The 23,609-nt window shown below is 53.3% G+C and overlaps 8 protein-coding genes and 2 non-coding genes across 10 annotated transcripts; 6 read left to right on the top strand and 4 right to left on the bottom strand.

Annotated features, from left to right (window-relative positions):
* Window positions 1–6,310: 6,310 nt before the first annotated feature.
* F5Z01DRAFT_23240 (P-loop containing nucleoside triphosphate hydrolase protein) lies at window positions 6,311–8,011 on the top strand. Its single transcript, XM_046258318.1, has 6 exons — window positions 6,311–6,437; window positions 6,488–6,698; window positions 6,751–6,803; window positions 6,857–7,147; window positions 7,196–7,518; window positions 7,568–8,011. Exons 1-6 carry the CDS (start codon window positions 6,380–6,382, stop codon window positions 7,883–7,885), a joined length of 1,254 nt encoding a protein of 417 aa, XP_046122990.1. The 5' UTR covers window positions 6,311–6,379; the 3' UTR covers window positions 7,886–8,011.
* Window positions 8,012–9,408: 1,397 nt separating this feature from the next.
* Window positions 9,409–11,719, top strand: F5Z01DRAFT_642208 (uncharacterized protein). The gene is made up of 4 exons (XM_046262622.1): window positions 9,409–9,647; window positions 9,867–10,006; window positions 10,062–10,933; window positions 10,987–11,719. Exons 1-4 carry the CDS (start codon window positions 9,639–9,641, stop codon window positions 11,298–11,300), a joined length of 1,335 nt encoding a protein of 444 aa, XP_046122989.1. The 5' UTR covers window positions 9,409–9,638; the 3' UTR covers window positions 11,301–11,719.
* F5Z01DRAFT_t5 lies at window positions 11,655–11,736 on the bottom strand. The gene has a single exon. It is a non-coding gene; the product is annotated as a tRNA-Gly (tRNA).
* Window positions 11,737–11,822: 86 nt separating this feature from the next.
* On the top strand, window positions 11,823–13,543 carry F5Z01DRAFT_642202 (uncharacterized protein). Its single transcript, XM_046262621.1, has 4 exons — window positions 11,823–12,437; window positions 12,494–12,559; window positions 12,613–12,785; window positions 12,857–13,543. The coding sequence occupies exons 1-4, from the start codon at window positions 12,276–12,278 to the stop codon at window positions 13,182–13,184; spliced, it is 729 nt and encodes a 242-aa protein (XP_046122988.1). The 5' UTR covers window positions 11,823–12,275; the 3' UTR covers window positions 13,185–13,543.
* Window positions 13,544–13,596: 53 nt separating this feature from the next.
* On the top strand, window positions 13,597–13,668 carry F5Z01DRAFT_t9. The gene has a single exon. It is a non-coding gene; the product is annotated as a tRNA-Gln (tRNA).
* A 968-nt stretch (window positions 13,669–14,636) lies between these two features.
* On the bottom strand, window positions 14,637–15,694 carry F5Z01DRAFT_23120 (ras-like GTPase). Its single transcript, XM_046258310.1, has 4 exons — window positions 15,548–15,694; window positions 15,373–15,487; window positions 15,026–15,301; window positions 14,637–14,972 (listed from the first exon to the last, which is right to left on the bottom strand). Exons 1-4 carry the CDS (start codon window positions 15,566–15,568, stop codon window positions 14,737–14,739), a joined length of 648 nt encoding a protein of 215 aa, XP_046122987.1. The 5' UTR covers window positions 15,569–15,694; the 3' UTR covers window positions 14,637–14,736.
* A 1,804-nt stretch (window positions 15,695–17,498) lies between these two features.
* F5Z01DRAFT_22918 (molybdenum cofactor synthesis domain-containing protein) lies at window positions 17,499–19,232 on the bottom strand. The gene is made up of 7 exons (XM_046258289.1): window positions 18,924–19,232; window positions 18,859–18,867; window positions 18,613–18,803; window positions 18,536–18,553; window positions 18,189–18,481; window positions 17,915–18,134; window positions 17,499–17,860 (listed from the first exon to the last, which is right to left on the bottom strand). Exons 1-7 carry the CDS (start codon window positions 19,086–19,088, stop codon window positions 17,746–17,748), a joined length of 1,011 nt encoding a protein of 336 aa, XP_046122986.1. The 5' UTR covers window positions 19,089–19,232; the 3' UTR covers window positions 17,499–17,745.
* Window position 19,233: 1 nt separating this feature from the next.
* Window positions 19,234–20,046, top strand: F5Z01DRAFT_22988 (uncharacterized protein). Its single transcript, XM_046258294.1, has 4 exons — window positions 19,234–19,404; window positions 19,448–19,550; window positions 19,654–19,787; window positions 19,849–20,046. The coding sequence occupies exons 1-4, from the start codon at window positions 19,402–19,404 to the stop codon at window positions 20,032–20,034; spliced, it is 426 nt and encodes a 141-aa protein (XP_046122985.1). The 5' UTR covers window positions 19,234–19,401; the 3' UTR covers window positions 20,035–20,046.
* Window positions 19,933–21,410, bottom strand: F5Z01DRAFT_23016 (ATPases NBP35). The gene has a single exon (XM_046258295.1). It carries the CDS (start codon window positions 21,081–21,083, stop codon window positions 20,058–20,060), a length of 1,026 nt encoding a protein of 341 aa, XP_046122984.1. The 5' UTR covers window positions 21,084–21,410; the 3' UTR covers window positions 19,933–20,057.
* F5Z01DRAFT_22982 (peptidase M24, structural domain-containing protein) lies at window positions 21,254–23,406 on the top strand. The gene is made up of 6 exons (XM_046258293.1): window positions 21,254–21,450; window positions 21,498–21,643; window positions 21,694–22,451; window positions 22,499–22,927; window positions 22,980–23,066; window positions 23,115–23,406. Exons 2-6 carry the CDS (start codon window positions 21,601–21,603, stop codon window positions 23,169–23,171), a joined length of 1,374 nt encoding a protein of 457 aa, XP_046122983.1. The 5' UTR covers window positions 21,254–21,450; window positions 21,498–21,600; the 3' UTR covers window positions 23,172–23,406.
* Window positions 23,407–23,609: the final 203 nt, after the last annotated feature.

Raw genomic sequence — 23,609 nt, 5'->3', positions numbered from 1 at the left:
GTGGAGGGCGAGGCACAGGGAAGGTGCGCACCACCGAGAAAGAGTCGGAAAAGGAAGGCTGCTCAGTAAATTTTGGGCACGTCAAGGCGTCACCTCCTCCACTGGCAGGCTGGCCAGTACTGGCTATCTTGCTGTGATTATTTTTCGCGTCTTGTTAACGCCGACGGCAGACATGAGCTTTTCACAAGTCGTTCAATCTATTTCAAGACTCATGTCACTGCTGCTGCTACGCTGTCTACGCTGCCTCCATACAGCCGGCGTTACAGGTGACGACAAAGGAAACTGACAGTTGATAGATTGCGGAGGAGAGGTGTGGGCAGGTCCAGCGATAAGGCAGGAGCCAATTCAGCCAAAATTCAAGTCAGATCATCTCTCTGGGGAAACCTCTTCCCAGCCAGATACCGTCCGCGTCCGCCTCGGAGAAGAGAGCCGACGCTCTCATTGGGTCTCGGCCCGGCGAGCTTCGCTCACCTTTCACCCTTTTCAGCAGCCAAGCAAGATATGATGGTCACCACTCTCACTCCATGGACCACGATCCTACAGGACCTACCTACACGCGCACAGACAAAATTGCCGGGTGAGCTCTTTGCCTGTCTGTCACTGCGGACAAATTTGCGCTCGGCCAAATCAGCGACAGGCTAGGTTAGTCATTGCATGCGCGGTTATTGTGTCTTGCCGTACAAGTGCCTAAACCAGCGAACGTGTGCGCTCTTGGCTGGCTGAGAGCGTCCAGCCGGCTCACCGGGCGATTGTACCCCACAGGAGTGTACGTACGTATTGTGCCAAGGGATGGAGAATGGACTGGACGCGAGGGCATCAAAGAGCCGCCGAGATACCCTGGAGGTCGGTCCAGGCACGGGCGCCGGCCCCCCCAAGGGCCCCCAGGCGCCTTCAATGGATCGGATTTGCTGTGAGATAAGCGGCTCAATCTGACTTGAGCGCATCCAGAGAGAGAGAGCCATCGCTCGATAGTCCCATTCCTTGTCCTTGATAGGTACATGACGGAGACTGTTGAAGCCACGGGCGCACAGCTGAGACCTGCAAGCCTGCCCCAGAATTGCTTTGCTGGCGCCGCCTTGGGGCTGGGGAATGCATGCCGCAAGTAATGATGAGGATGTTGCACAAACCGCCTCACTTCCCCTTCTTTTCTCGCCCTGCCTCAAAAGCATGGACCACTTCATTAACCACCTGTGCAAAGCAACAAAGACATGAGTGAGCACTCACGGCCGTGGGCAATAATAATAAGTACTACACCTGGGAGCGGTCCCCATCACTTGCCATGATTCATACGGCACTCACGGCATCCTCCACGAATCCAACAACCCTCCGCCCTCTTGGCCGACGTGCCGTCATGAGCGACCAGAAAAGGTTGACAACGTGCGGCACTCGCCAACCTTGAGAAGCTGTACGTACAAGCATGGAATAGTTGTATATTCTTTGTGCAGTGTGTGCATCATCACAGGCTTCGCCCGTTCAAGGGCTCTCAATGCCCCTGGATTGGGTTAGACCACTCACTCCTGCCACCTTTGCGCGCGCACACGCACGCAGACATTGCGACAACAGCGCGGTCATCTCGTTGCTCCGTGTTTACTCGTACGTAAGTACTCCGAGCACTTACGTAGAAAGAAGCCATCTCTGCCCCAGGTCGCACGCCATCTTGAGTAACAGTTTATTTTGCGTGGAGAGCCGAGTGATGATGTGATGGGCGCTTCTTGTGGGGGCTTCCCTGGGGGTGGCCAAGATGAGACAACTGATTGGACAGCATGACACTCTTTTTCTCTCGGGGCACAAACTTCCTGTCTCATTGTCTACGCATGATCACTGTTGCTTTCAATGTGGTGCCCAACTCCTTTCCGCCATCGCTCGTCGTTATCTCGTGATGGCGTCCTGAAAGACCACGAGGAGGAAGTGAGGTAGCATGTGATGGACGGACATGTGGGGGATCTGAGATAGGCTCCTGGGAGAGGGGTGCGCCATTGCCCACAGCGCGCCTCCGGGCTGTACTTGAGCTGTAGATAAGCGAGAGATACGCCTTGCCGCTCGTATTGGCCTCGTACGTACTCCGTACAAACAGGTAGACCAGGCCTTTTCCACATCTGGTCGTATCAGCTCCCCTTTCTAGAAACAAGCGCAAATGCCCCTATCTTCCAGGCCAGCTCCCCCTTTTGCTTACTTACTGCTGCCTCCACATGGACTGAGACTGATGCAGGACAATGACAAATGCGAGTCGTAGAGATTTGCTTCAGCTGCGGACCGAGGCCCTCAAGTCGCCATCCTGGAAGGAAACGCCGTGGGCCATTGCCAGTTGTGCTTGTATAATCCGCTTGTTGGTCCAGTGCGGTTGTGCGCGTCTGTGTTACTGGTTCTTTTGTGCTTGGTACTTGCCTTGGGCGGCTATACGGGATATCTTTCCACTCGTGCGTGTCACCCCGGACTTGGCCCCTTCCCCTCCCTCACCCCTTGACTCCAGATTTTCGCGGCTGCTGCTTAGCCGGCTGAGCTGACTCTGGCATGCGCTTTGCCCAGAAATGTCCTTGTGTATGGGCGTGGGGGTCTGCGCTGCACGTCCTGATAATCGTGCCGATCTTCCCACGGGCAGAGGGTAAAGGGGATCAGGATTCAGGACGACGAGATCCGGAGCAGCTGGCTGCATCTACAATTGGTGCGTTGGCGACCGTGGCACCAGTTGCTTCTAGTCTAGACTCCAGATTTGGGATGGTAGACACTTCTTTCTGGGGTAACAAGATCCCGCGGTTGATATGAGCCGCGAGCCTGCGGCACCAGGAGCAATCGATGACTACTATCGACAGATAGTCGCATCAACAAAGGGCCCTAGACGAGGTGATACCATGCGCCAATTGGCAACTGTCTCCATGGCTTTGGCGTGCTCTCTTGGCATAAAGTCGCCATATCTGCATACGTACGCTGAAGCCGCCTCCGGCTCACTGTGCATGCAAGCCAGCGCCCAGCTCAGATCGTACTTGGTACTGCTATCGTGAATCTGAGGGATGTCACACCTCCTCCGTGGTCAATAGCTCGTTTCGTCGCTTGCGAGTTGCGTCGCCCATTCTCGGCCAAATCTCATGTCCTCAGTCTGGCTCGCAGCTCCGCTTATTATCCCCCAGGGCGACAGACGCCCGGACCTGGGGTGCAGTCTTCCAGCACTGCCTCTTTTTGCTGTCGCACAATCCTCGGCTTTTCGCGCAGACACACGCCGAGACAGACATGATGGACCACGGACGTCCCGCCGCAGGCATCCTCGGTGGACGGTGACCCTGTGCTATCTTGTTGATTCTTTTTGGCTTCCCCCGGAATACTCCAACTGATAATAACCCGCCCCAGACTGGGCTTGTCGCACTGGACACACTCCCGTCATCAGAAAGTGGCTTGCTGGAGAGCAGTGTGATCGTCCGGGGTACCGATTGTGAAGCTGCATGTGAAAGTCAACGAATCGAGTGCTGAATGGCCTCTTCACGTTTCTTTCCCCCGCCGGCAATTGGCCGGGCCTCAGAGCTCCAGTTCACCATCTATGTATCAATTCCAATCCTGTTGTTTTTGGAAGTCTGGAACACCATCGATATCTTGCACTTAGCGTGGATGATAAGACGAGGCATGCATTCGCAGCAGCTGCGCAGCATGTGAAGCAGGGACCCGGGACCTGCAGTAGCCCTGTTCCGGCGTCCAGGACAGGACTCCAGACACCGTGTTTCGCCAGGAAGAACCTTTGCAGGCAACAAGGCGGCCGCCAAGCCACTGCATCACCTAGGAAGGTGTGCAACGTAACGGCGGGAATACCGCAATCAGTCGCATCCGCATCCGCCTCCAGGTTCTGCCCCGCGTTCTCGAGAGAATGTCATCACTCGGCCTTGCCGAAGGGGACCCTTTCCCGTGGAGTCCGCCTTGGATAATTCGGGGACGGGCTGTTCCCGACTCCCCAATAACATTGGCGGGCTGTTGACCGGACTGACCTCGGTGACAAGGCCCCGGCGGTACCTACGTATCAATTTAGTCCACTTTCTTCGCGTCAAGCCACCCCACGTGCAAGAGTCTGGAGGAGGCTGTTTTGCCACTCGCTCTCGCGCTCTCTCGCCTGTCGCGCCGAGAACGGTGTTGAAAGAAAGTCTCGGCGCCAGGGCGTGGCTTGAGCTTGACGGGCCTTTTGCGAGTCTGCGCCCGTCCAAGGGGCATGGCGCCTGTCCTCGAATGCGGAGACTGCCCTGATAGTGAATTAGTGATGGACTGATGGTGATAGCCGTCCACGCATCCGGGGTAGGCCTTGATAGAAGCTTTTTGGAAGCCCATGGAACGCTGGATGTAACCCCACCTTGCAAGTTGCAATACCGCATCTTGCAAGTTGCAATACCGCATCGGAGAAATTCCTGGGGAATGTAACTAGCACTCTTTGGTGGTGGTGGTGCACTGGTGGTGACAGGCTGCTGCTGCCCGTACCTGGCTGGGCCAAACTCTTGGAACCGTACAAGAAGCAAAGGGTTGCATCGTGGTCTGCATCACAGAACAACACCTCCGATGCCATGATCTTTTTGACTTGTCGCAACAACTGGCCCTCGATCAATTGACATTCGCGACATTCACTACGTCTGCGCTGTTCAGTCGCCCAGGATTCTCGATTTACCTTAGTCCTTGGTTGGGTGCGCAAGTTTACCTACTGGGAGCGGTGTTTGTCGCGCGGTACAGGCGGCTGTTCAAGAATAGTCGACGCTTCTGAGACAGCACAATCCACGGGAATGGCCCGGCCCTATCGTGATTGGTCTGCGAAAAGTCCAACTTGTTGATACCGGTCATACCAGTGCTCCACGGTCTCACAGGTCGCCTCATTATTATGTGCTCCCGCCCAAGACGAGCTTTTACTCCAATTCATGGACATTGGAGAACAATGCGCTCCCGGCTGGTCTGAGCAGCGTGGACGACCTTGCCCTGGTTCTCGCGCGGGCCGACTTTGTCCTCCACAAGCTTCGCGGGGCTCCAGATACGCAGACGTAACACAGTTCAGCGCAGTTGTGCCCAACCGATAGAGCCTCCCGCTCACATCAATGCGCTCAATCCAGCTGTCTCGAGACCGTTGGCGTCCGCTACAAAACGCTGACGACGAGCATCAAAATCTCAGCGGACAAAGCCCGCTTCAAGCCTAACCACGTCCCACTCGCATGAAATCGATGCAAGACAAGTCTCGATAGTGGAGATTCGCCAGTCGGGCCGTGGTGTTATCACCACCCTCCTAAGCCTCGATGATTGATAGTGGCTCCCCGAGTTTTTCCGGTGCGAGGGGAGTCCAAGGTCAGCTGGCTTTGGCATGGTATCGTAGACAGTCAGAATAAATAGTGCTGAGTTCCAGTGCCTGATGTCGTTTGTCTTCGCAACGACTCAGATAGAGCGTCAACTCTGCTATCTGTTTCCAACTCTGAAGTTCTGCTGGCCAAGCCACTGGGGTTTTGATCACCATTTGGTGGGGATCGCACTAGGAACTCCAAACCCCACCTGCAAACGGCGGGACACTCCAGCCTCGCTCGTCATGTTGGATTATAGAAAAATTGTCCTGCAAATGTTCAGCACTCGAACTAAAAGCGACCCTTCTGTTGCAAGAGAAGAAGAAAATTTGCGTCGCTCAGCCACTCGGGTCATCTGAGAACTGCCCCCAATGAGGAGCATGTATCCAACGATTCGTCCATCCTCATGACGTACGCTATAACTTGGGCTCACAGATGTCCAGTCTGCTGTGGCCGTCAAATCGAGGCTGATGGCATCATGGGGCTTAGACCCTTAGAATAATGGTGCTGGCAAGTCCGCTCTCCTCAGGGGCCCTCGATACGTAATTATAGCACCGCCGCTAGTTGTTGATGCCTCGACCCAGGGCCAGAATCGAGTACGATCTAGGGCTTGCGTGATAATCCCACGACGCTTCCCCGCAGATATGGACAGGCTTCGGCGCTTTGCTGGAGACAATGCACCTGAAGATAGTCGCGAGACTATGCGTATGGCCTAGGCAGATCCGATCTGCTGCGTGCCGGCACGAGTCAGGGTGACCAGATCTGCGCCAAAGGCGCGCGACGATGATTTTCGGGGGCGTCACTCCTATCGTCGATGGCGGGTCGAAGGGATAGGGGAGGCTGTCGTGCGGCTGGTCGCTCGACACCTCGACGCCTTCAATGTGTGAATCGTAGCCAACGAAAGCAGCAAGAACATCGCGCTGAGGAGACGTAGAAGTGAGGAGAATGGATTAGTGACGCGGAGTCACGTGCAATCGTGGGATGGCATAATCCAGCCCCACCACAATCGCGACTCGGGGCAGCTGCCAGCAACTTCGTGATCAGCTGAGGGCATAGTCTTGAGTGGTGCGGTACTCGCAGAACCAACATGGACTATGGATTATCATGCTGTGCATGGCCATGATGTCGCCAGTTTTGACGTCCCCAGCTCCCGTAAGTCCCTCGTACCTTAGCGAACAGAACATCCGCCAATGCTGCGATAGATCGCCTCCCAACAGTGAGTGCGTCAGCGGCACTCGAAGAGCTTGTCGAGGGTCATGCGACGCATATATCAACAGGCATTGGTGCCCTAGACAGATTGCTTGCTGCAGAGGATCTCGCGCCGGCCGATCCTACGACCACGCGTGGCGGGATCAAGAGAGGCCAGGTCACCGAGATCTGGGGGCCTCCAGGATCAGGCAAGGTTGCTCTCTCGTACGTGCAACCGACTTCTCATGCCACGTCAACACTGCTGATGTAGATCCAGTCTACAGCTAGCTGCGAATGCTATCAAAGATAATCAAGACGTTGTGTGGCTAGGTCAGTAGCGTGGGCTCATGACCAGCATCGGGCCATATGCTGACTCCGTATAGACTGCTTCCAGGACATTTCCTTGAGCCGCTTGAGAGATGTCTTGGAACACCACGACGAAGATCCATCAAGTCCATCTACTCGAAAGCCTCCTGGTGCTGGGTCAGGCTTGGATCACTTTGCCCATTACAAATGCTTGACGTTGCCGCACTTCATTGCATTGATATCCAGACCAACGACAAAAGCTCTTCCAGAATCTACCAGCCTCGTCGTCATCAGTTCAATAGCAGTGCTGATAAACTCGGCGCTGCCAAAGGCGCAAGATGGAAGGTTTCAGGCCAAGTTGAATCGAGGTACGTCTTGTTGAGCCGACCCCTGAAGTCGTGGCTAACCATCCTCAGGATCAACGCCCACTGCCAAGCGACGTCAAGCACTACAGAGCATCATGAAGTCGCTCCAAACCTTGGCCTCCACCAGGAGTTGCGCCGTTGTCGTCCTCTCCCAGTGCTCGACCAAGATGCAAAGCGAGCATGGAGCGACTCTTGTACCCAGTATCAATGGCAGTCTTTGGGATCAAGGGGTCTCAACACGCCTAGCTCTCTTCCGAGATTGGCATTGGAAGGAGAACAAGCCAGTACCGATATGCTTGGTGGGAGTTCAGAAGCTCGACGGCAAATCACTGCAAGACTCCTCCGGGAAGATCACCGCCTTCGAGATTACCAATGTACGTACCAACATTAGGTTTATGAGCCAGCTGGTCTAACAACGCACAGGGCGGTCTCACTGGTCTCCAACACGATGGGGATTATCTGCTAGATACAACCACAACGGCGATGGAACAGACGCGAATGAAACGCAAGATAGCTGACACGGGCTTTGAGGTGCCTGACAGCGAAGACGACGACTACGGCTGGGCAGAAGATGACGAGGCTGCAATGCCTCCGCCGCCCTCGCAATGGCAAGGCAGTGAGGATGTCATCCTTGGTCACGAGATAGGTCAGAGCGACGACGACAACAGTATCGAAAACGAAGAAGACGAAGTCGGTGTTGCGAGACCGAATTCCCCGAATTCAGGGACGCAACGCCGCTGAAGGACCGAGCAGCAGGAGATCTTCAATCAGGACCTGCATTGACAGCTTCGATTCTTCCAGGCTTGGAGTTGACGCCCACCATTCCCCACGTTTTCGAAGATTTCGCTGCCGGATTGTCGCTCTGGGAGCAAATTTGCGCTGCCAACATGTCGATCGGCCGAATGTCGGTCTGACAAAAATATGCCCGACGGTGGAGCTTCTCCGACACGATTCATCATTCCACCGCGAAAAAGCTTAGACTGGTCCACATCGTCATCGACAGACGCATGCCTCGTCGACGATTGCGGACCTTAAAAATAGACAAGCTCTTACAAAATGGCACCATTGGCGGCGCACATCTGCCATTGCGGTTATATCCCCGACAAGGAGAATTTCTCGCGCCCACCCGTCACGAATTTCAAAGTATGACTCGACAGAGGAGTCCACTCCAGCATCGCGTCCCTTGGTGCGGTCTGCAACTGCAGGTCAGCTAAGACGCGCGGTCCAGTGCCGGGCCACCGTTGACGATCAATTCCTATCTTCTTTGTAGGCATTGCGCTAGAAGGTCGCGTATCGAACGCATCGCCGTAGCTCCATACTGTATCGAGAGTCTTGATCGTGTGCATGATCTCCCGGCACCAGTGCCGAAGCAAACGGCCCGTTCTTAGGACCAGCGAGGCGCCAAGCCCGGCACCTTACAAGGCTTCTTCATTTGCGTTGGGGACCTTGTTGAGTGTTTGCGAGCCTCGATGCGTCTTGTTGCAGTGTGCCTCCGTACGGGCGAGCGGATGCAGACGTCTGCTAACGACACTCCATATTGCACCCTTAAGATCGATAGCGTGAGTGCATCATGGATCAACTGGCAGTACATGTATGAATCAGACATTATGAGGTTGAGAGTATGTTCTTATAGTGATGTTCATTGAATGTCCAGCTGTGATGATGTTGGGTTCAACACTACTTCACTGGGGAGTATCTGGTCTCGGTGCGGAACTCATTCATGACGACGAGAACCACGAAACTCTAGTAGACTGATGTGATCTGACTTATTACAAGTCATTCAAATAGCTAACTCTAACTGTAGCAAGAACTGCTAGTTCTCTGATGAAATACACATCGTTATAAGGCACAGACAATTTGATGACGCGCAGCCACTTTCTTGGACCGGCAAAATTTAAAACAGAAGAAATGATTCAAAGTGAAATATTCAGTACAGGTTATAAATGAAGCGCAAGTGTTCAAGTTCCATATAATCTTTGAATTTCGTGATCAGAGTCGTAGATTGATGCTCAGTATAGGGTACTTCAAACGACCCGTTGACCTTCAACTAGCTCTAGGGCCTCACAACGCGCCAAGTGTCACCAACTCGGCCAGGCTGATGCTCACTGCATTGCCAAGAAAACAATGTCGTGAATCAGAACTCATTTTACCCTTATCATTGTATTTTAAAGAGTACCTTGGCAGGAATTACTGTCAATCTGGTCTGGTTTGTGGGGAGTCTGGCAATGATGATGATGTAAGCTGTCTCTACCAATGAGAACTCAGGCGCCCAGCACCTTCCGATCCTCATTTGAGATGACGAGTGAGAACTTCACCAGCTTCACGCGACCGTTTGCTGTGCATTTCATCCAGCATCACCCAATGACCATCGGACATCACCGCTAGTTAATGAATTATATTCAGAAAGCCCCAGCGAGTGAGTGCGCCGTCTTTGGACAAAGAAGATCGATCGACGTGGCGCTGAAGCCAGCATCTTTGTGAGGAGGTCGTGATCATGTCTGAGGTAAGAGACGAATCGCCGCGCGATGCGAAAACACATCATCAACTTATGTCAAAAGCCCTGGGCCTTCACTCCTGAGATGGCTACATGGCGCTCATGGATGGTTCGATGTCCACTGATTGCGATCTGCCTCTGGCCACATTCAGGTCTTGCCGCGCAACGACCGCCCCCCCTGGACATATACGCAGCAATTGTGAACTCTAGAGAGACTGACAATCAAAGGAGCAGGCAAACAGCGCCGAAGCGCTTCCTTCGCAGCCTTCAACAGAGCCATCGCCAGCATCAAATGGCAATGAAGCCCAAGCACCCCAGCAACAACCCAGCGAAGCCGAACCGCCCAGGCCCAAACCATTCTCATGGCTGTAAGTATGCAACTGCGTATATTCCACCTCAGTCGATTCTAATCGACCACAACAGCGACCCGCATCCTGAAATGGTCACCGTAGGCCTCGGCTCCAAAGACGCCACACAGTTCAATGTGCATCGAGACCTCCTCACTAGTCGAAGCGAATACTTCCGCAATGTTTTCGAAGAGCGTGAGCGCAAGGGCAACAAAAGCCAGCCTCTGTTTAATATGCCCGATACATCAGTGGAGGTATTCGGCCTGCTACAAAAATACCTGTATACCGACCAAGTGGCGGCGGACGCTGGGCCGCCGTCCTTTGAGAACCTGATCGAGCTGTGGAAGCTGAGCTACGTCCTCAAAATCGAAGGTCTAGGCGACAAGGCGCTGGAGGCGATGAAGGAGCAGAGACGGATATCACAGCAGATCCCATCGACACCACTGCTCATCTTGGTTTGGCGGGATTGCCCCCAAGGTTGCAAGATTCGCGAGCTCCTTCTCACATGGGCTGCCGAGTACATGCGATCTTCCGATTCGAAAGCCGAGTTTGCGCAATCTCTACCCAAGTCTGTTCTTGCGGAGCTCGTCGTCACGATGAGCACCTTTGACGACTCGCCTCTCCAAGATGTTTATCCCCCCACCGACATGCCAGCGCCGCCTCCACGAAAGAACGTTCACTATCTCGACTCGCTCAGTGACGAGGAGGCTTTGAACAGCCTCAAGCGCTCCCGTCGCGTAAGCAGCGGTCTCTCTGTGCCGGGTGCATTATCAGAGTCTAGGACGGCAGCCAACAGTCTCGGTCGGAACTCTCGGCCTTCGCTCAATGGGCAGATGCAGAAGGTCAAGCGACGGTCTAGCGCACACGTGTTGGGAGACAGGAACTACAGTACATCACAGAAGTTGGACTTCTGCGCAGATCTGCTAGCAAGGATGTTGTCTGGACCAGGTGGGCCTCGTCTCTTCAACAGAGTGATGGAAACACAAGCTAATTTTGGACAGGTTTCTGGACACGTCTTGTCGGACCCTTCAAAGAACCAGTCATGCCGGCAGAAGATGGCGTGCCGGACTATTTCGACAAGGTGAAGCGACCGATGGATCTTACCACCATCAAGATCAAGATGGATCGAAGAGAGTACGGAAACGAGGAAGAGTTCGTGGCCGACATGCGCCAAATTTTCGAGAACTGCTTTGCTTACTGGAAGCGTGACACCCCAATGTACCAGGCTGGGGAGAAGCTCCAGAAGACATTCGAGGAGAAGTACCGTGGCATGAACAAATGGATCTCCAAGATGGGAGGGGAAGAAGGCACTTGAATGACGTGGCGTTATTCTGCGAGGCTACTTTTCACGTACGGCTCCATGGGTCTCCTGACGGGCTCGTTATTGTTTGTTGTACCACTATCATTGTCTGTACCAACAGATTCTCGGAGATGAGGAGTTTTGCAAGTCTTTAGTGTCTGGGCCTCGGGTAGAAGCTTACAGCTCTGGAGACAGCTTAGTAAAAGTAATAAAGTGCATGCTTAGTATTCAGGCATGCATCACCACCACTATGTCGCGATAGGATAACCGATATTAATGGACACCAATGTCGATCTATGGCGAGGGCTGACTAGCAGGCATCGTGAGCACGAGGAAGATGCTTGTGGCAAAAAGGGAAATAAAAACAAATGCGTGATCTGGGAATCGAACCCAGGGCTCCCCGACGTTGCTCGGATGGCAACGGAGAATTTTACCACTAAACCAATCACGCTTTGATGAAGATTGACGTTCAAATTAAATTATATATAGGTTGCAATTTTCTCTCGACACGAAGACTGAACATGTTGGCCAAAAACACCGATAACACAACACGAATGCCTCCGCGGTCAAGTGCTAAGCATCCAGAAGAGGAGGCCCTGTGTACCGACGGCGCATCACAATGCCGTCGACCTGTTCCAGCAACTCGTAAACGGCCATCAACCACACCCTTTGGCAGCTTCCGCTCGCAAGCAGAGCGCGCTGACAAGATGCTGATGCCCCGTGACAATCTCCGCGTCACGGCGCGGTTACCATGATGCTGACAGTCTCACCATAAGTAGGCAAGACCCATTGCGGATCATTGCATAGATGGCGAGGCAGTCATCCACATGTAGTCACAATTTTCCGACTTCGGAACCTCGCGACTCACCCGAGGCACTAGTGAATCGTAAGGCCGACGCAAGCCTCGAAAGTGAAGTCTTCTTTGATCCCAAACTATACCCTCACCTCTGATACCTGTTCCTGATTCATTTATTTCATGGAACAGCCACAATGGCAGGCGAGAAGATTGTATTAATTCCCTGGGATGCCTCCAGTGATGAGCAGTACCAGCGCAGCATGTACGACCAACGCATTGCTTGTGGATGGCGTGCGGACGAACTGCCAGAGTGGAAAGAGAAGCAAATAAAAGGCATCAAGTTTCTGTACTGGGCTGTAAGATCCCTCCCCGTATCTCACAATGGGCACCGGGTGGATGCTGATTATTCAAGGTGATACGCGACGATTTTCCAGACAAGGAAAAGTTGCTACAGCGACATGTCCAGAAATATCCCACAGTGAGATTAACACAGCGACTAGCGGCGGTTTCTTACTGACTCGACGCCGGAAGGAAAGCAAGCCTATTATTGATACGGCGAGCGCAGTGGGAAGCACCGCAAGGGAACCAAGCGAGGAACCTTTCATCCCCATAGGACATATCGCTCTCGAACAATGCCCTGATCTGGATCAGAAGTTCGGCCATCCGTCGTCGACACTTTGGGTCAAGTCCCTCTACATATCATGGTATGTGCTACGGCCAGCCTCTTGTCAGGGTGAAGATACAATGAAGGGAACTTTCGCTCACAGCTGGATAGGATCTTGCAAGACGCAGGCTTCGGCCGCAGTGCCATGGCTCAGACCGAACGCATCGCTGCCGAAGCGCCTCATTTCGCAACGAACCTGGCACTTGACACCATGCTCGGCTCGTATCAGACATCTGAAACGCATTTGGCCCGCCTCTACGACCGCCGAGGCATTGTGCGGCCCAAGGTGCTGCGTTCCACAGAGTCATGGTATGCTCGACAAGGCTGGGTGCTCGTGCCCATGCCGGAGCCAGAATTCTATCCTTGGCACGCGGATGATGTCGAAAAAAACGTGCAGTTACCTGTGATAATGATGAAGAAGGACATCACGCGGTCATAGCGTACGAAGTACACAGTGTCCTGATAACAAGAAAAGCCCAAAGCTAGGCAAGCAAACCACTTATAGAGCATGACTCTTATCGAAACTCAAAGCCTTCATGCTTTCCAAAATTCTTTACAGTTGTCTAGTATTCGATGGCTGTCCACACGGACATATGGCCTCAGGAGCCCGAGATACAAAACTTCTGCTGCGAGTTGATGGGTCATTATAATGTGGCCTTAATTAGTGGCTTATGATCCAGGAGGAATAATATACCGGAGACAATGAGTCCTTGGACACTCAACGCTTCTCTGATGATGGTCCTATTCGATTGTGATGTGCAAAAAGAAGAGGGAGAAGCGTGCTAGCTGTAAAGGCTGAAATAAGCCGATCAGATCTCCATGCAGCACGGCAGACCGGAGTTGACAACATCGGTTCTATAGTGTAATGGTTAGCACGTGAGATTCTGATTCTCGAGATGAGGGTTCAATTCCCTCTAGGACCTGCCTTAGTATTTTTTTGCTTTTGACATCACTGAACGCAAGGGATTTATATTATTTTTGCACATGCGTTTACACCCTCGTCTTGATGTGGAATCGAATCACTTTGTTGCATATATACGGTCTCCTTGGAACATTGCGCTCCAGAAGAATCCTTCCGAGATACATGACCATGGCAATGCATAGCTTCTCACGCTACCAAGCCTGTTATGCTAGCTTGTCAGTCTGTGATGTAAAGCAAGCTCCGTGGAGCAATACGACGAATTCGAGGTGGTTAAGTTATACAACTTGATGGTGTTAAACAGTAGCGCGAGGACTTGAGGAGAAACGTGTCTACTGAAGACCATAGCTGATATGGCAAAACAAAAGGGATTGTCTCGATCATCAAGGGGTGTGCTTCACGAACTAGGGACAATGAATAGGATATGGCAAAGAAGAGGCCATGTCCTAGTCGTTGCACTTTGGAAGTGATCTTTGCTAGTGACCTAGGTTGTAAGAAGAATTACACGTTGAGGCTATCGGATATAGACTAGAATGACACAAGAAGACCGCAAAACGAGAGATGACAAGCCCATATGTAATAAGAATAAGAGAAGATGGAAAAAAAGGTGAAGAAGAAAAAAAAGTCCTCCGAGATGGCCTCTCGTGGCCACTGTAGCTCATTCCCAGTGGCGCAAGGGGCCACCGTGCGATGCTTCTGTCGCTGATCTTTGTTTCTACCCACGCGCTCTTCTCCCCCAGCTCGTCGTGACTCTGCTGGTGGTGCGCATTCCTGGTCGGCTCGATTATTTTCCCACAAAACAGCCAAGGGTCTCAGTCGCTGCATTATACATATCGCATGTTCCAGCGAATGCAAGCCCACTGCGCCCAACATGATGATAAAAGTCTGTCAAGTCGCCCGACCAGAACCCCGACTCCTCGTGAGATGCAAGGAAAAGTAGAGAGTCGTGTTCGCTTCGGCGGCATCATCGATCCAATCGCTTTCAGTCGTATAGATAAGTCAACTGACTTGGCGGGGGCCAATCGGATTCTCTCGACCCTATGCGCGCCAATCGTCGGCACGTCGTGTGGTTTTACATGATAACGCACTTGGAGCAGCAACCAGCTTCTTGCTCGTTGCCGTCCATGTCCAACTTCGCTGCCGGGGCGGGTCCGCTGCCGTTGCCAGCTGCGTATCCGGGCTGCAACTCGCGGTTGAATCTGCGGATCTCGCGAACAAGGTCGTAGAAAGCCTTTTCGACATTGAGGCGCGACTTGGCAGACGTCTCGATGAACTTGCACTGGAATTGGCGCGCGAGTGTCTCGCCCTCTGTGCGGATGTTAGTAACCGCGCTGATGCCATTCGTATGTCGTAACACGTACCTTGCCTCGAGACCTCACGCTCGCCCTCGAGATCGCACTTGTTACCAACAACAACCATGGGGAAGTAGTCCTTGTCTTTGACGCGCAGGATCTGCTGCTGGAAGGTGGTGATCTCCTCGAAGCTCTGGCGGGATGTGATGTCGTAGACCAAAAGGAAGCCTTCGCCCGTCCTCATGTACTGCTCACGCATGGCACTGTACTCCTCCTGACCAGCGGTATCGAGAACGTCGAGAAGAGCGACCTCATCGTCGATGTCGCACTGCTTGCGGTACGAATCTAGCAACTGTTAGCACCTTGCGAGCTAATGCAATACCAACCACGTGAAGTCGGTCAGCATGGGTACTCACCCTCGATTGTCGGATCGTACTCGTCCACGAAATGGGCCTGAATCAACTGGATTGTCAAACACGATTTACCGACGCCGCCACCGCCGACGACGACGAGCTTGTACTCTCGCAAGAACTGGAGACCATGTTAGTTGCCGCGAAGAGAGAGAGCTAGCGCAGTGTAGGCGCTGCCTACCTTGTTGTTGGATGAAGCCATCGTAGATGCGACTGTGAATGTGAATTACAAAAAGCAAGGTTGACTGGCGCGATGAAGCTCGGCGGACGAGCTGCAAAGGGGGGAAATTTGGGTCGCGCTTGGGTAATCCACTAGCGTATCCGGCAGCAGGCTGTCGTGGACGATGGATCGCAAGAGGTTCAAGGCAGATGGACGAGCGTGAGCGAGCGAGGGTCTATGGAATCAATCGTGCATTCGAAGAACCAGCAGCAGGCCGAAAGAAGGAGATCAGGCAATGGTAGGGGAGAGGAATAGAGAGAAGCAGCGAACGGGAAAAAGAAGGGGACGGCATGGGAGGGCTGGTTGGGATTGGACCGGTAGGGTCGTGGAGGATTCAATTGATTTGCGGATGGCCACCACGACTGGTAGGGGGCTGCTAAGACTGGCGCTCGCTGCGCGTGGGTTAGCACTAGCAAGTAGCTACTTACAGCAGGTCCGCCGGTCGAATGACTGGCGGCGGGACAATCTCAGTGGACGTGGAGATGCCCGCCCAGTCGCAGTGGAGCAGACCGCCTGGCAGTGGGGCCCTATCTGATGGTCGGTGCTCTTAGCGCCCAGGGTGACAGAAATGTCTGCAGGCAGCCTTCCCTACCCGCAGCTCTTTCTTTCTGTGTCCACTCATCAATCCGCCGTCCAAGTGCGGGAGCCTTCAACGCAGCCAAGGTAGTCATCCACGACTTGACCCCCAAGAAAGGATTCAAGCACCGCCCAGTACTCGTGAGTGGTTCACGGCGACCGTTCTCGTCGAGGCGCTCCGGCGTCAGCGTCACTGCACCTCAAACCATTGGTGTCCTGCCGAGGGGTTGCTTCGAGGAGATCCATTGGACCCAACGACGTTGCAAAGGCGCCAGCCAGCCCCCTCCACGTTCCACTGGGTAGCCTCAGTGGCATTGGACGAGCTTGATTTACGCACGCAGCCAGTAATCTGTCATAAACCACCCCCAGTCTGACAAAGAACAATCCAAGGCAGAGAGATCACACGTGTGGTTCTGGTGACGCCGCGGCATATTCAGTCAACCAATGCGTTCCGTTGGCGCGAAGCAGATGATCGCCTGGTACATCCGGATGAACGTGGCAAGGGATTGTTGCAGATTGAAACGCCTAGCATTGGGATTCCAAGCGTATACGGCGTAGCTGTGTGTATCCTTCCTTATATGACACGTCCTTATCGACGTCGTCTAGCCTTCTTCTCCTTTAGGATGCTAGATGACCTCACGGCAAGGTTTGATGTGCCCAACAGCATATGACTTGCATGATACTCAGGAGATGCAGAAGCAGCGTTCAAGCAGCGTTCAAGCAGCCCCCATCTCGCTCCAAGATGCATGACAGAGATCACTTACGTAGACTAACTTGGCTTGCGCATGAGGCGGACGAACGGATCCCTTCCGCTCCCAGTCTCCCACATCTTCGGAAAGGATAGACTTATGTACTCCACACGCAAGCCTCCTGCGAGCTGAATGGGTCGCTAATCACATTCATGGGATCAGAATGCTTCTAGAAGCACCGCGCATTCTATCTTATCGATAATTATGCTACGTAGCCGGACCTGGTCCGGTGAATGTCCAGACTATCTTCCGACATAAGGTCTCGGCCGTCACATGTACCTATCGTGCCACCGGCAACACTGCAGCTTGGTTTTTGTCGTCTGGATGACCCCTACAGTTGACGGCAGCAGATTAATTACCCAATCGGCTAGCTTCTCCGCCAAGCCTTGCGACTTCAGATAATTTAATTACCATAAAGTTGGTTGTCGCCTAGCGTCTTTCGTACAGATCATTTCTGGAACAAATCATCAGCCTGGACGAAGCCATGGGCGGCATCTCCTGGACGAAGGCTCCGAAGCTGAAACATGCCTTCTATCCAGCGTCACGCCCTTCAACGTGGTTATTTGAGCGCTCTTGTCCTGCCCCGCGATGGCTAGGCGGCCAGGGACCTGAGTCCAGCACGATCTGGACTGGTCATGTCTCGAATTAGCGCGCGCACTTCGCGAGTCGTGCACGATCCTTCTTGTGGTTCAATAGCCAGGGCCAGGATCAGGACTAGGACCAGGTGCCTCCATGATGCGACACGCTAGACATCCAAGGTATGTACGGACGTACTATTGACTTTTGAATAGATTTGTATCGATATTACACAAGCAGGTTCGGTGCACATCAGCTTTAAGGCTTGGCCTCCGCTTCATCCCCTGTGTCGTCTTCACCTTCGGTCTGTACGCGCTTGCCGTTGATATTCTTCTCTACTTCGGGCACGAGGCTCTCCATGTACGCAAGGTCCCTGGAACTGTCAGAAAAAGAAACCGATGCGGAGTTTGGCGTCACTTTGTCTTACCTCCCGACCAGGGTCACAGTGTTGCGCTTGTTTTCCCATCTCGGGTAGCTACCCACTTTGATGCCGCGATCACCAACCTTGGCAGCCAGTTCGGTCAAATATCCGGCCACCGCGCTCTCGGACATTGGCGTCGAGAAGAGCACGCGATGAGTGCCTTTGCCCTCGGGGTCAATCAGCCTTGGTGTGACATGCGGCTTCAAACCGTCGAGAAGCTTCTCGACTTCACATTGTTAGCCGACACCAGTGGCATGCGCCTAGCGGAATGAGAACTCACAGAGACGTGGTACACCGGGCAAGATGTGCACATTTCCGTTGACGACGGCGACGGGAACCCACAGATCTTCATGAGGAAAGATGAACTGCTTGTTCATGTCACGCGAATCATCGGTAGGTAGCTCAATCATGCGCAGCTTGGCTCTGAGGGCTGGAGAGTCGGTGTCCCAGTCAAAATCAGGCTGCTGCTTTGACGTCTTGGACATCCGTCTCATCTTCTCGAAAGCCTCCTTGTGCAGTTTCAGCGGTAGGTTGAAGGCTTTTGCAATCGACTGGTATGTGATGTCGTCGTGACTGCGGCGGCTGTCAGTGTTCATTCATCCATGATCAAGCAATCTGGTGACACACGTAGGTCCAATCCCGCCACTGCGAGTATTAGCATGAGTATCTATTTCGCCAGGGAGGCCAAGGTGGCCGTTGTATACCTCGTCACGACAAAGTCATATCGTTCGCTCATGCGCCTCGTGGCTTCGATGATCTCGCTCTCATCATCCTCAATGACTTCGACTCTTTTCAAGCTCTGTAGGACTGCGTTAGCACAACGCTGGGAGAACGAATCACAGCAACATACTATTCCCAGCGAGAAGCACCATTTTGCCAGATATGCTGAATTGGTCTGTGTACCACATATCAGCTTCCCGCGACATTACCCCCTCGTTGGGTGATCTCACATCTACTGTCTTCACTCAAAGTAATTAGCTATCGGACGTTTCCAGTACTCTGGAGAGCCACAAACCTTCCCACCGAGGACTTCATCTCCAATAATCAAGCATGCAGCGGTGTTGATGGTGCGCAAGTTGCGCTGGTCTGCCGAAGCCATTTTACTTAGGAACGAGCGTTGGGTGGCTTGGCCGAATGATGGGGAGAGGTGCCGCGTGATCTGTGAGATTCGGGAGAACATCAGGGTTCTTTGATTTGGGGAAAAGGAGATAATTGAGTGCTACTGTGAAAACAATCCGAAGTCGGAATGCTACGGCCAGTCGCGAGCGAGGTTCATGAGGTCATCGTAGAAGAAGCCCGATAGAATAAGACGATCAGCTCACGCATAATAACTCTGCACAAAACGCTGCTGACTGATTGTGTCGGTCCAGCGAGCTCTAAGTGGGGGCCCTTGATGAGCATCGCGGGGCAGCCACGACGAGCTCAGGCTTCGAGGAACCTGGCGACAGTCAACTTGCGCAGCAATCGGGCAGCGCCCTTCATTCAAAGACACGATGGTATGCACATATCTGTTCAAATCGAATGTATCTAATAGGCTAGGCTTCTGAATCGAGATTGTACACCTTCTCGGGTGAGAGCAAGGAGCACCTGCGCAAATTCCGCCTCACGACTTCGCGTGCCAAAGAGCCCCAAGCAGTCATTTGTGCGTTTCCTGCATGATCCTCCCCGTTTATCGAATCGCCCGTAACGAATCTCGATACTCGATTTGCAGCGAAGGGGAAGAGTCGCTGACTGCCAATACGCAGACCTGATCGACAAGAACACTCACGAGATCCGCCAAGACGAGGACAAGGTTGTCTACAAGTCCCTCGACGAGGTGGCTGATGACCTGCCGGATCATGCGCCGCGATTCGTGCTTCTGAGCTACCCCTTGACCCTGGTACGTCCTCGAACGTGGCATAGCATCACCGGAACTTGGCTGACTAGGATGCGCGCAACAGCCAGACGGGCGTATGTCAGTGCCATACGTGCTCCTCTACTATCTTCCAATCACATGTAACGCCGAGACGCGAATGCTGTACGCCGGTGCGAAGGAGCTCATGCGAAATACAAGCGAGGTCGGACGGGTCATTGACGTAGAGTCGACGGAAGACCTGGAGGATATCCCCAAGAAGCTGGAGGGGTAATGTAGCTCCCGATGAAAGAATCTCTATTCCGGCAAGACATCCTTTGAGTCCACGCCCATCTGCTCCGCCAAGCTCCTCACCACCTTGCGGAAGGCTAGACACGCAGGGCTATCAGGGAATGAATCGAAGTAGCTTTCCCCGTAGTCACAGGCCATGCCTATCCTGGGGTCCAGCGGTACGGCGCCCAGGAACGGGATGCCCATCTCTTCTGCGAGCGCTTTGCCGCCACCGGTGCTTGCGCGGAAAATCTGACTCTCTCCCGAGCACTTGGGGCAGACGAACCCGCTCATGTTCTCTGCTAGACCTAGCACTCTGATGCCAGCCTTGCGGCAAAAGTCAATCTCTTTGCGTACGTCAAGTAGAGAGACTTCTTGAGGGGTGGTGACGACGACCGCTCCATCGATGCCGCTCTCCTTGAGGAAGGAGTTGACGCTGAGATGCTCATCGCTTGTTCCTGGCGGTGTGTCGACAAGCAGAAAGTCCATCTCGCCCCATTCCACGTCCTTCAGAAATTGCTTGATAAGCCCATTCTTCTTGGGGCCCCTCCAAATAACGGCATCGTCCCTATTCGGCAGCATGAATTGCACGCTCATGACACCAAGGTTGTCCATCACCCAGACTGGTGACCACCCCGTGCCACTGACATGAATCGTCTCCGCCTCGACGCCCATCATTTTGGGAATGCTCGGGCCGCAGATGTCCGTGTCCATAATGCCCACTGTGCTGTCCGGGTTCGTCGCGAAAGCATGCGCAAGTAACGTTGTGAAAGTGCTCTTGCCAACGCCGCCCTTGCCACTCAGCACCAAGATCTTGTGCTTCACATCCTGCAGGCGCGCTGAGATGAGCGGAATATCGGGGTCGGGACCTTTGGGCGCCGAGGCACAGATGGCCTGGTTGGGACAGCCTGCGCAGGAATCTGCTTGCCCAGCTTGCTGCGATTCAGGCCCAGGGCAATGCTCGGGCTCCGGGGCCACCAGATTGGGCTTCTGCTTCAACGGGTTGGCGAGGACGTCCTCGACCGGCTCTGGCTCTTCTAGTGATGGGGCCATGGTTGTTGACTGTAGTTTGACGATGTTGTTATCGACCAGAAAATCTAGCAACTCAAGTAGGGCGTTGGTGTTGAGTTGGAAGATGTGGCGAATGAGATTGAGAGCTTAATAATGCTCATGAAAACTAGAGTCGAGATGTTTGGCGCCCACACCACTCCGCAATCGGACCACCAACTACCACATGTACGGGTAAAGATGTAAATGTTCCTTCGTGAGATGGCGATATTCAAATAAAAACAGGTATTTGAATGAACTGAGTCGTTTCATCTGGGAATTAGTTTGACTAAGGTATAAAAGAAATCAAAGCACGTGTTCTAGTTTCAATCATTCCACCTACCCTGCAGCGCAATCATTGTTAATCCTCATGGTAAGCTCAATTCGGCCAAAGTGGGGAATGCGTCTGACAGCTGACAGCCAAATCCCCCGTTCGCCGTCAACAACCCTCATTCTCACTCAACTGATTCCAACCCGACTCAATTATATCTAAATCAGGCCGATACCTCGAGCTCATGTCACCATGGGCGCTAAAGTCAATGAAGACGAAAAGAATCAGGGCAACGGTATCTTACCCTCATGCATCATAAAGCGCGCACGTGCTCACTCATTTCAGGCGGTGACCCATCATCTGGTACACCTCGCTCCGCTGGCGGGGAGGTCAAAGGTGCTCACCTCGCCCGTGATGGAGATGCTAGCTTGGGAGATGGAGGCGGCGACGATGATGACGACGACGACGACCAAGAAGCTGGATCCGTGTCGCTGATCGAGACCGACAAGAAGAAAAAGAAGAGAAAGCCCCGCAAGAAGAAGAACAAGAAGTCTCCGACAACCCAGTCAAACCCTCCAAGGGTGCCGCTGAGCGATGTATTTGCCTCGGCAGAGTATCCCAAGGGCGAACTCCAGGACTACACCACTGCTCGTACAACGCCCGAGGAGCTCCGCTTTCGAGGCCGGAAGCATCTTGAGGATCCAGAGTTTCTAAGCGACTACCGGAAGGCCGCCGAAGTTCATCGCCAGGTCCGCCACTGGGTACAGGACACTGTCAAGCCAGGCTGGGCGCTCAGTGATATCGCGAATGGCATCGAGGATGGAGTGCGAGCATTGCTCGGCAATCAGGGTCTAGAGACCGGATCCGCGCTTCGATCTGGTATGGGCTTCCCTACTGGCCTGTGTCTCAACCACCAAGTCGCCCACTATACTCCTAACCCCGGCCAGAAGCCTGTCGTCCTGCAGCACTCGGACGTTATGAAGGTAGACTTTGGCGTGCACATCAACGGGTGGATCGTCGATAGTGCCTTTACCATGTCCTTTGACCCGGTCTACGACAGTCTCCTGGATGCTGTGAAAGATGCCACGAACACTGGTATCAAGGTCAGTGCCGCTGAACAGAAGGCTACTTTTTCGCTAACACCCGACAGACCGCTGGCATTGACGTTCGCATCTGCGACGTGAGCGCTGCTATCCAAGAGACCATGGAAAGCTACGAAGTTGAGATTGGCGGCAAGTCGTATCCAGTCAAGCCCGTCCGCACTCTCAGCGCCCACGACATCAAGCAGTACCACATCCACGGCGGCAAGTCGATCCCCTTCGTCAAGCACAAGGATCAGACCAAGATGGAAGAGGGCGAGGTATTTGCCATTGAGACGTTCGGTAGCACGGGTCGCGGGAGAACCAAGAGTGATGTCGGGATCTATGGCTACGGATTGGACACGGACAGACCAAAGCATGTGTCACTGCCATTTGCCTCCGCAAATCGACTCTACAAAGTGATACGGGAGAACTTTGGTACCATCGTCTGGTGCCGGCGCTACCTTGAACGACTGGGACAGGAGAAATACCTGGCAGGAGTTCGTACCCCCCTTTTCATGGAGTTCTGCATGGTGCTGACCATTATTCAAGTTGAACAGCCTTGTTTCCAGCGGTGTGCTTGAACCGTATGAGCCGCTGGCAGATATCAAGGGTTCCTACTCCGCGCAGTTCGAACATGTGAGTCGCCTGCACAGATATACAACACATTGGAACTAACGAGATCAGACAATTTTGCTTCGCGAGTCGGCCAAGGAAATTCTGAGTCGTGGGAGCGACTATTAGGGAAGGCGATTCGGCGTCGATGTTCAACACGACATGACGGCAAATTCAAGCTTGCTTCAACACCCCACGAGCTATATATGCGCCCGAAATGGAGCTCATGTCCTTTTATTTTCACTGTCGACGGAAAGGCATTCTTCAACATCGCCTTGGCTGTCCGAGCTGGCTTCAACAGAGACGCTTTTTGTTATCATTTTGTAGAGCAGAACAGGACAGGCTTCAGCTGCGCTCATCAGTGGCTATTTGAGCAGTCCTCATTGGATCTCCTAGAGATCCTGACCAATGCCATCTCAGCCTGTTCTGAATGCTTTTAGAATGTCTGGTGCCTCTTACTACCAAGGTTGCTCATCTCTGGCCGAAATGGCTGCTTTGTGTGACCCGAAGCGATTGATCTCGCCAAGTATTAGCCGCTGACCTATCCCTTGCCGGGGTATGTATCGC

This window comes from Emericellopsis atlantica, assembly GCF_019669845.1.
Source record: "Emericellopsis atlantica unplaced genomic scaffold F5Z01scaffold_1, whole genome shotgun sequence".
In the NCBI taxonomy this organism is placed as follows: domain Eukaryota; kingdom Fungi; phylum Ascomycota; class Sordariomycetes; order Hypocreales; family Bionectriaceae; genus Emericellopsis; species Emericellopsis atlantica.
Note: the sequence above shows the minus strand (reverse complement) of the source record. Positions and strands in the feature narration are given on the sequence as shown.

Excerpts from the sequence above, each read along its gene's own strand:
- F5Z01DRAFT_642208 (XM_046262622.1), top strand. Across the intron at positions 10,007-10,061 it reads CCCAAACCATTCTCATGGCT|CGACCCGCATCCTGAAATGG; the intron begins GTAAGTATGCAA and ends CGACCACAACAG. Across the intron at positions 10,934-10,986 it reads AAGGATGTTGTCTGGACCAG|GTTTCTGGACACGTCTTGTC; the intron begins GTGGGCCTCGTC and ends AATTTTGGACAG.
- F5Z01DRAFT_22982 (XM_046258293.1), top strand. The coding sequence starts at position 21,601 with ATGGGCGCTAAAGTCAATGAAGACGAAAAGAATCAGGGCAACG. Across the intron at positions 21,644-21,693 it reads CGAAAAGAATCAGGGCAACG|GCGGTGACCCATCATCTGGT; the intron begins GTATCTTACCCT and ends CACTCATTTCAG. Across the intron at positions 22,452-22,498 it reads CCACGAACACTGGTATCAAG|ACCGCTGGCATTGACGTTCG; the intron begins GTCAGTGCCGCT and ends AACACCCGACAG.
- F5Z01DRAFT_23120 (XM_046258310.1), bottom strand. The coding sequence starts at position 15,568 with ATGGCTTCATCCAACAACAAG. Across the intron at positions 15,488-15,547 it reads TGGCTTCATCCAACAACAAG|TTCTTGCGAGAGTACAAGCT; the intron begins GTAGGCAGCGCC and ends CATGGTCTCCAG. Across the intron at positions 15,302-15,372 it reads GTACGATCCGACAATCGAGG|ATTCGTACCGCAAGCAGTGC; the intron begins GTGAGTACCCAT and ends AACAGTTGCTAG.
- F5Z01DRAFT_23016 (XM_046258295.1), bottom strand. The coding sequence starts at position 21,083 with ATGGCCCCATCACTAGAAGAGCCAGAGCCGGTCGAGGACGTCCTCGCC.
- F5Z01DRAFT_642202 (XM_046262621.1), top strand. The coding sequence starts at position 12,276 with ATGGCAGGCGAGAAGATTGTATTAATTCCCTGGGATGCCTCCAGTGAT. Across the intron at positions 12,560-12,612 it reads ATGTCCAGAAATATCCCACA|GAAAGCAAGCCTATTATTGA; the intron begins GTGAGATTAACA and ends CGACGCCGGAAG. Across the intron at positions 12,786-12,856 it reads AAGTCCCTCTACATATCATG|GATCTTGCAAGACGCAGGCT; the intron begins GTATGTGCTACG and ends ACAGCTGGATAG.
- F5Z01DRAFT_23240 (XM_046258318.1), top strand. The coding sequence starts at position 6,380 with ATGGATTATCATGCTGTGCATGGCCATGATGTCGCCAGTTTTGACGTC. Across the intron at positions 7,148-7,195 it reads TCAGGCCAAGTTGAATCGAG|GATCAACGCCCACTGCCAAG; the intron begins GTACGTCTTGTT and ends AACCATCCTCAG. Across the intron at positions 7,519-7,567 it reads CCGCCTTCGAGATTACCAAT|GGCGGTCTCACTGGTCTCCA; the intron begins GTACGTACCAAC and ends AACAACGCACAG.
- F5Z01DRAFT_22988 (XM_046258294.1), top strand. Across the intron at positions 19,551-19,653 it reads AGAGCCCCAAGCAGTCATTT|ACCTGATCGACAAGAACACT; the intron begins GTGCGTTTCCTG and ends GCCAATACGCAG. Across the intron at positions 19,788-19,848 it reads TGAGCTACCCCTTGACCCTG|CCAGACGGGCGTATGTCAGT; the intron begins GTACGTCCTCGA and ends TGCGCGCAACAG.
- F5Z01DRAFT_22918 (XM_046258289.1), bottom strand. The coding sequence starts at position 19,088 with ATGTTCTCCCGAATCTCACAGATCACGCGGCACCTCTCCCCATCATTC. Across the intron at positions 18,135-18,188 it reads GCCCGGTGTACCACGTCTCT|TCGAGAAGCTTCTCGACGGT; the intron begins GTGAGTTCTCAT and ends AACAATGTGAAG. Across the intron at positions 17,861-17,914 it reads ACTGTGACCCTGGTCGGGAG|GGACCTTGCGTACATGGAGA; the intron begins GTAAGACAAAGT and ends TGACAGTTCCAG.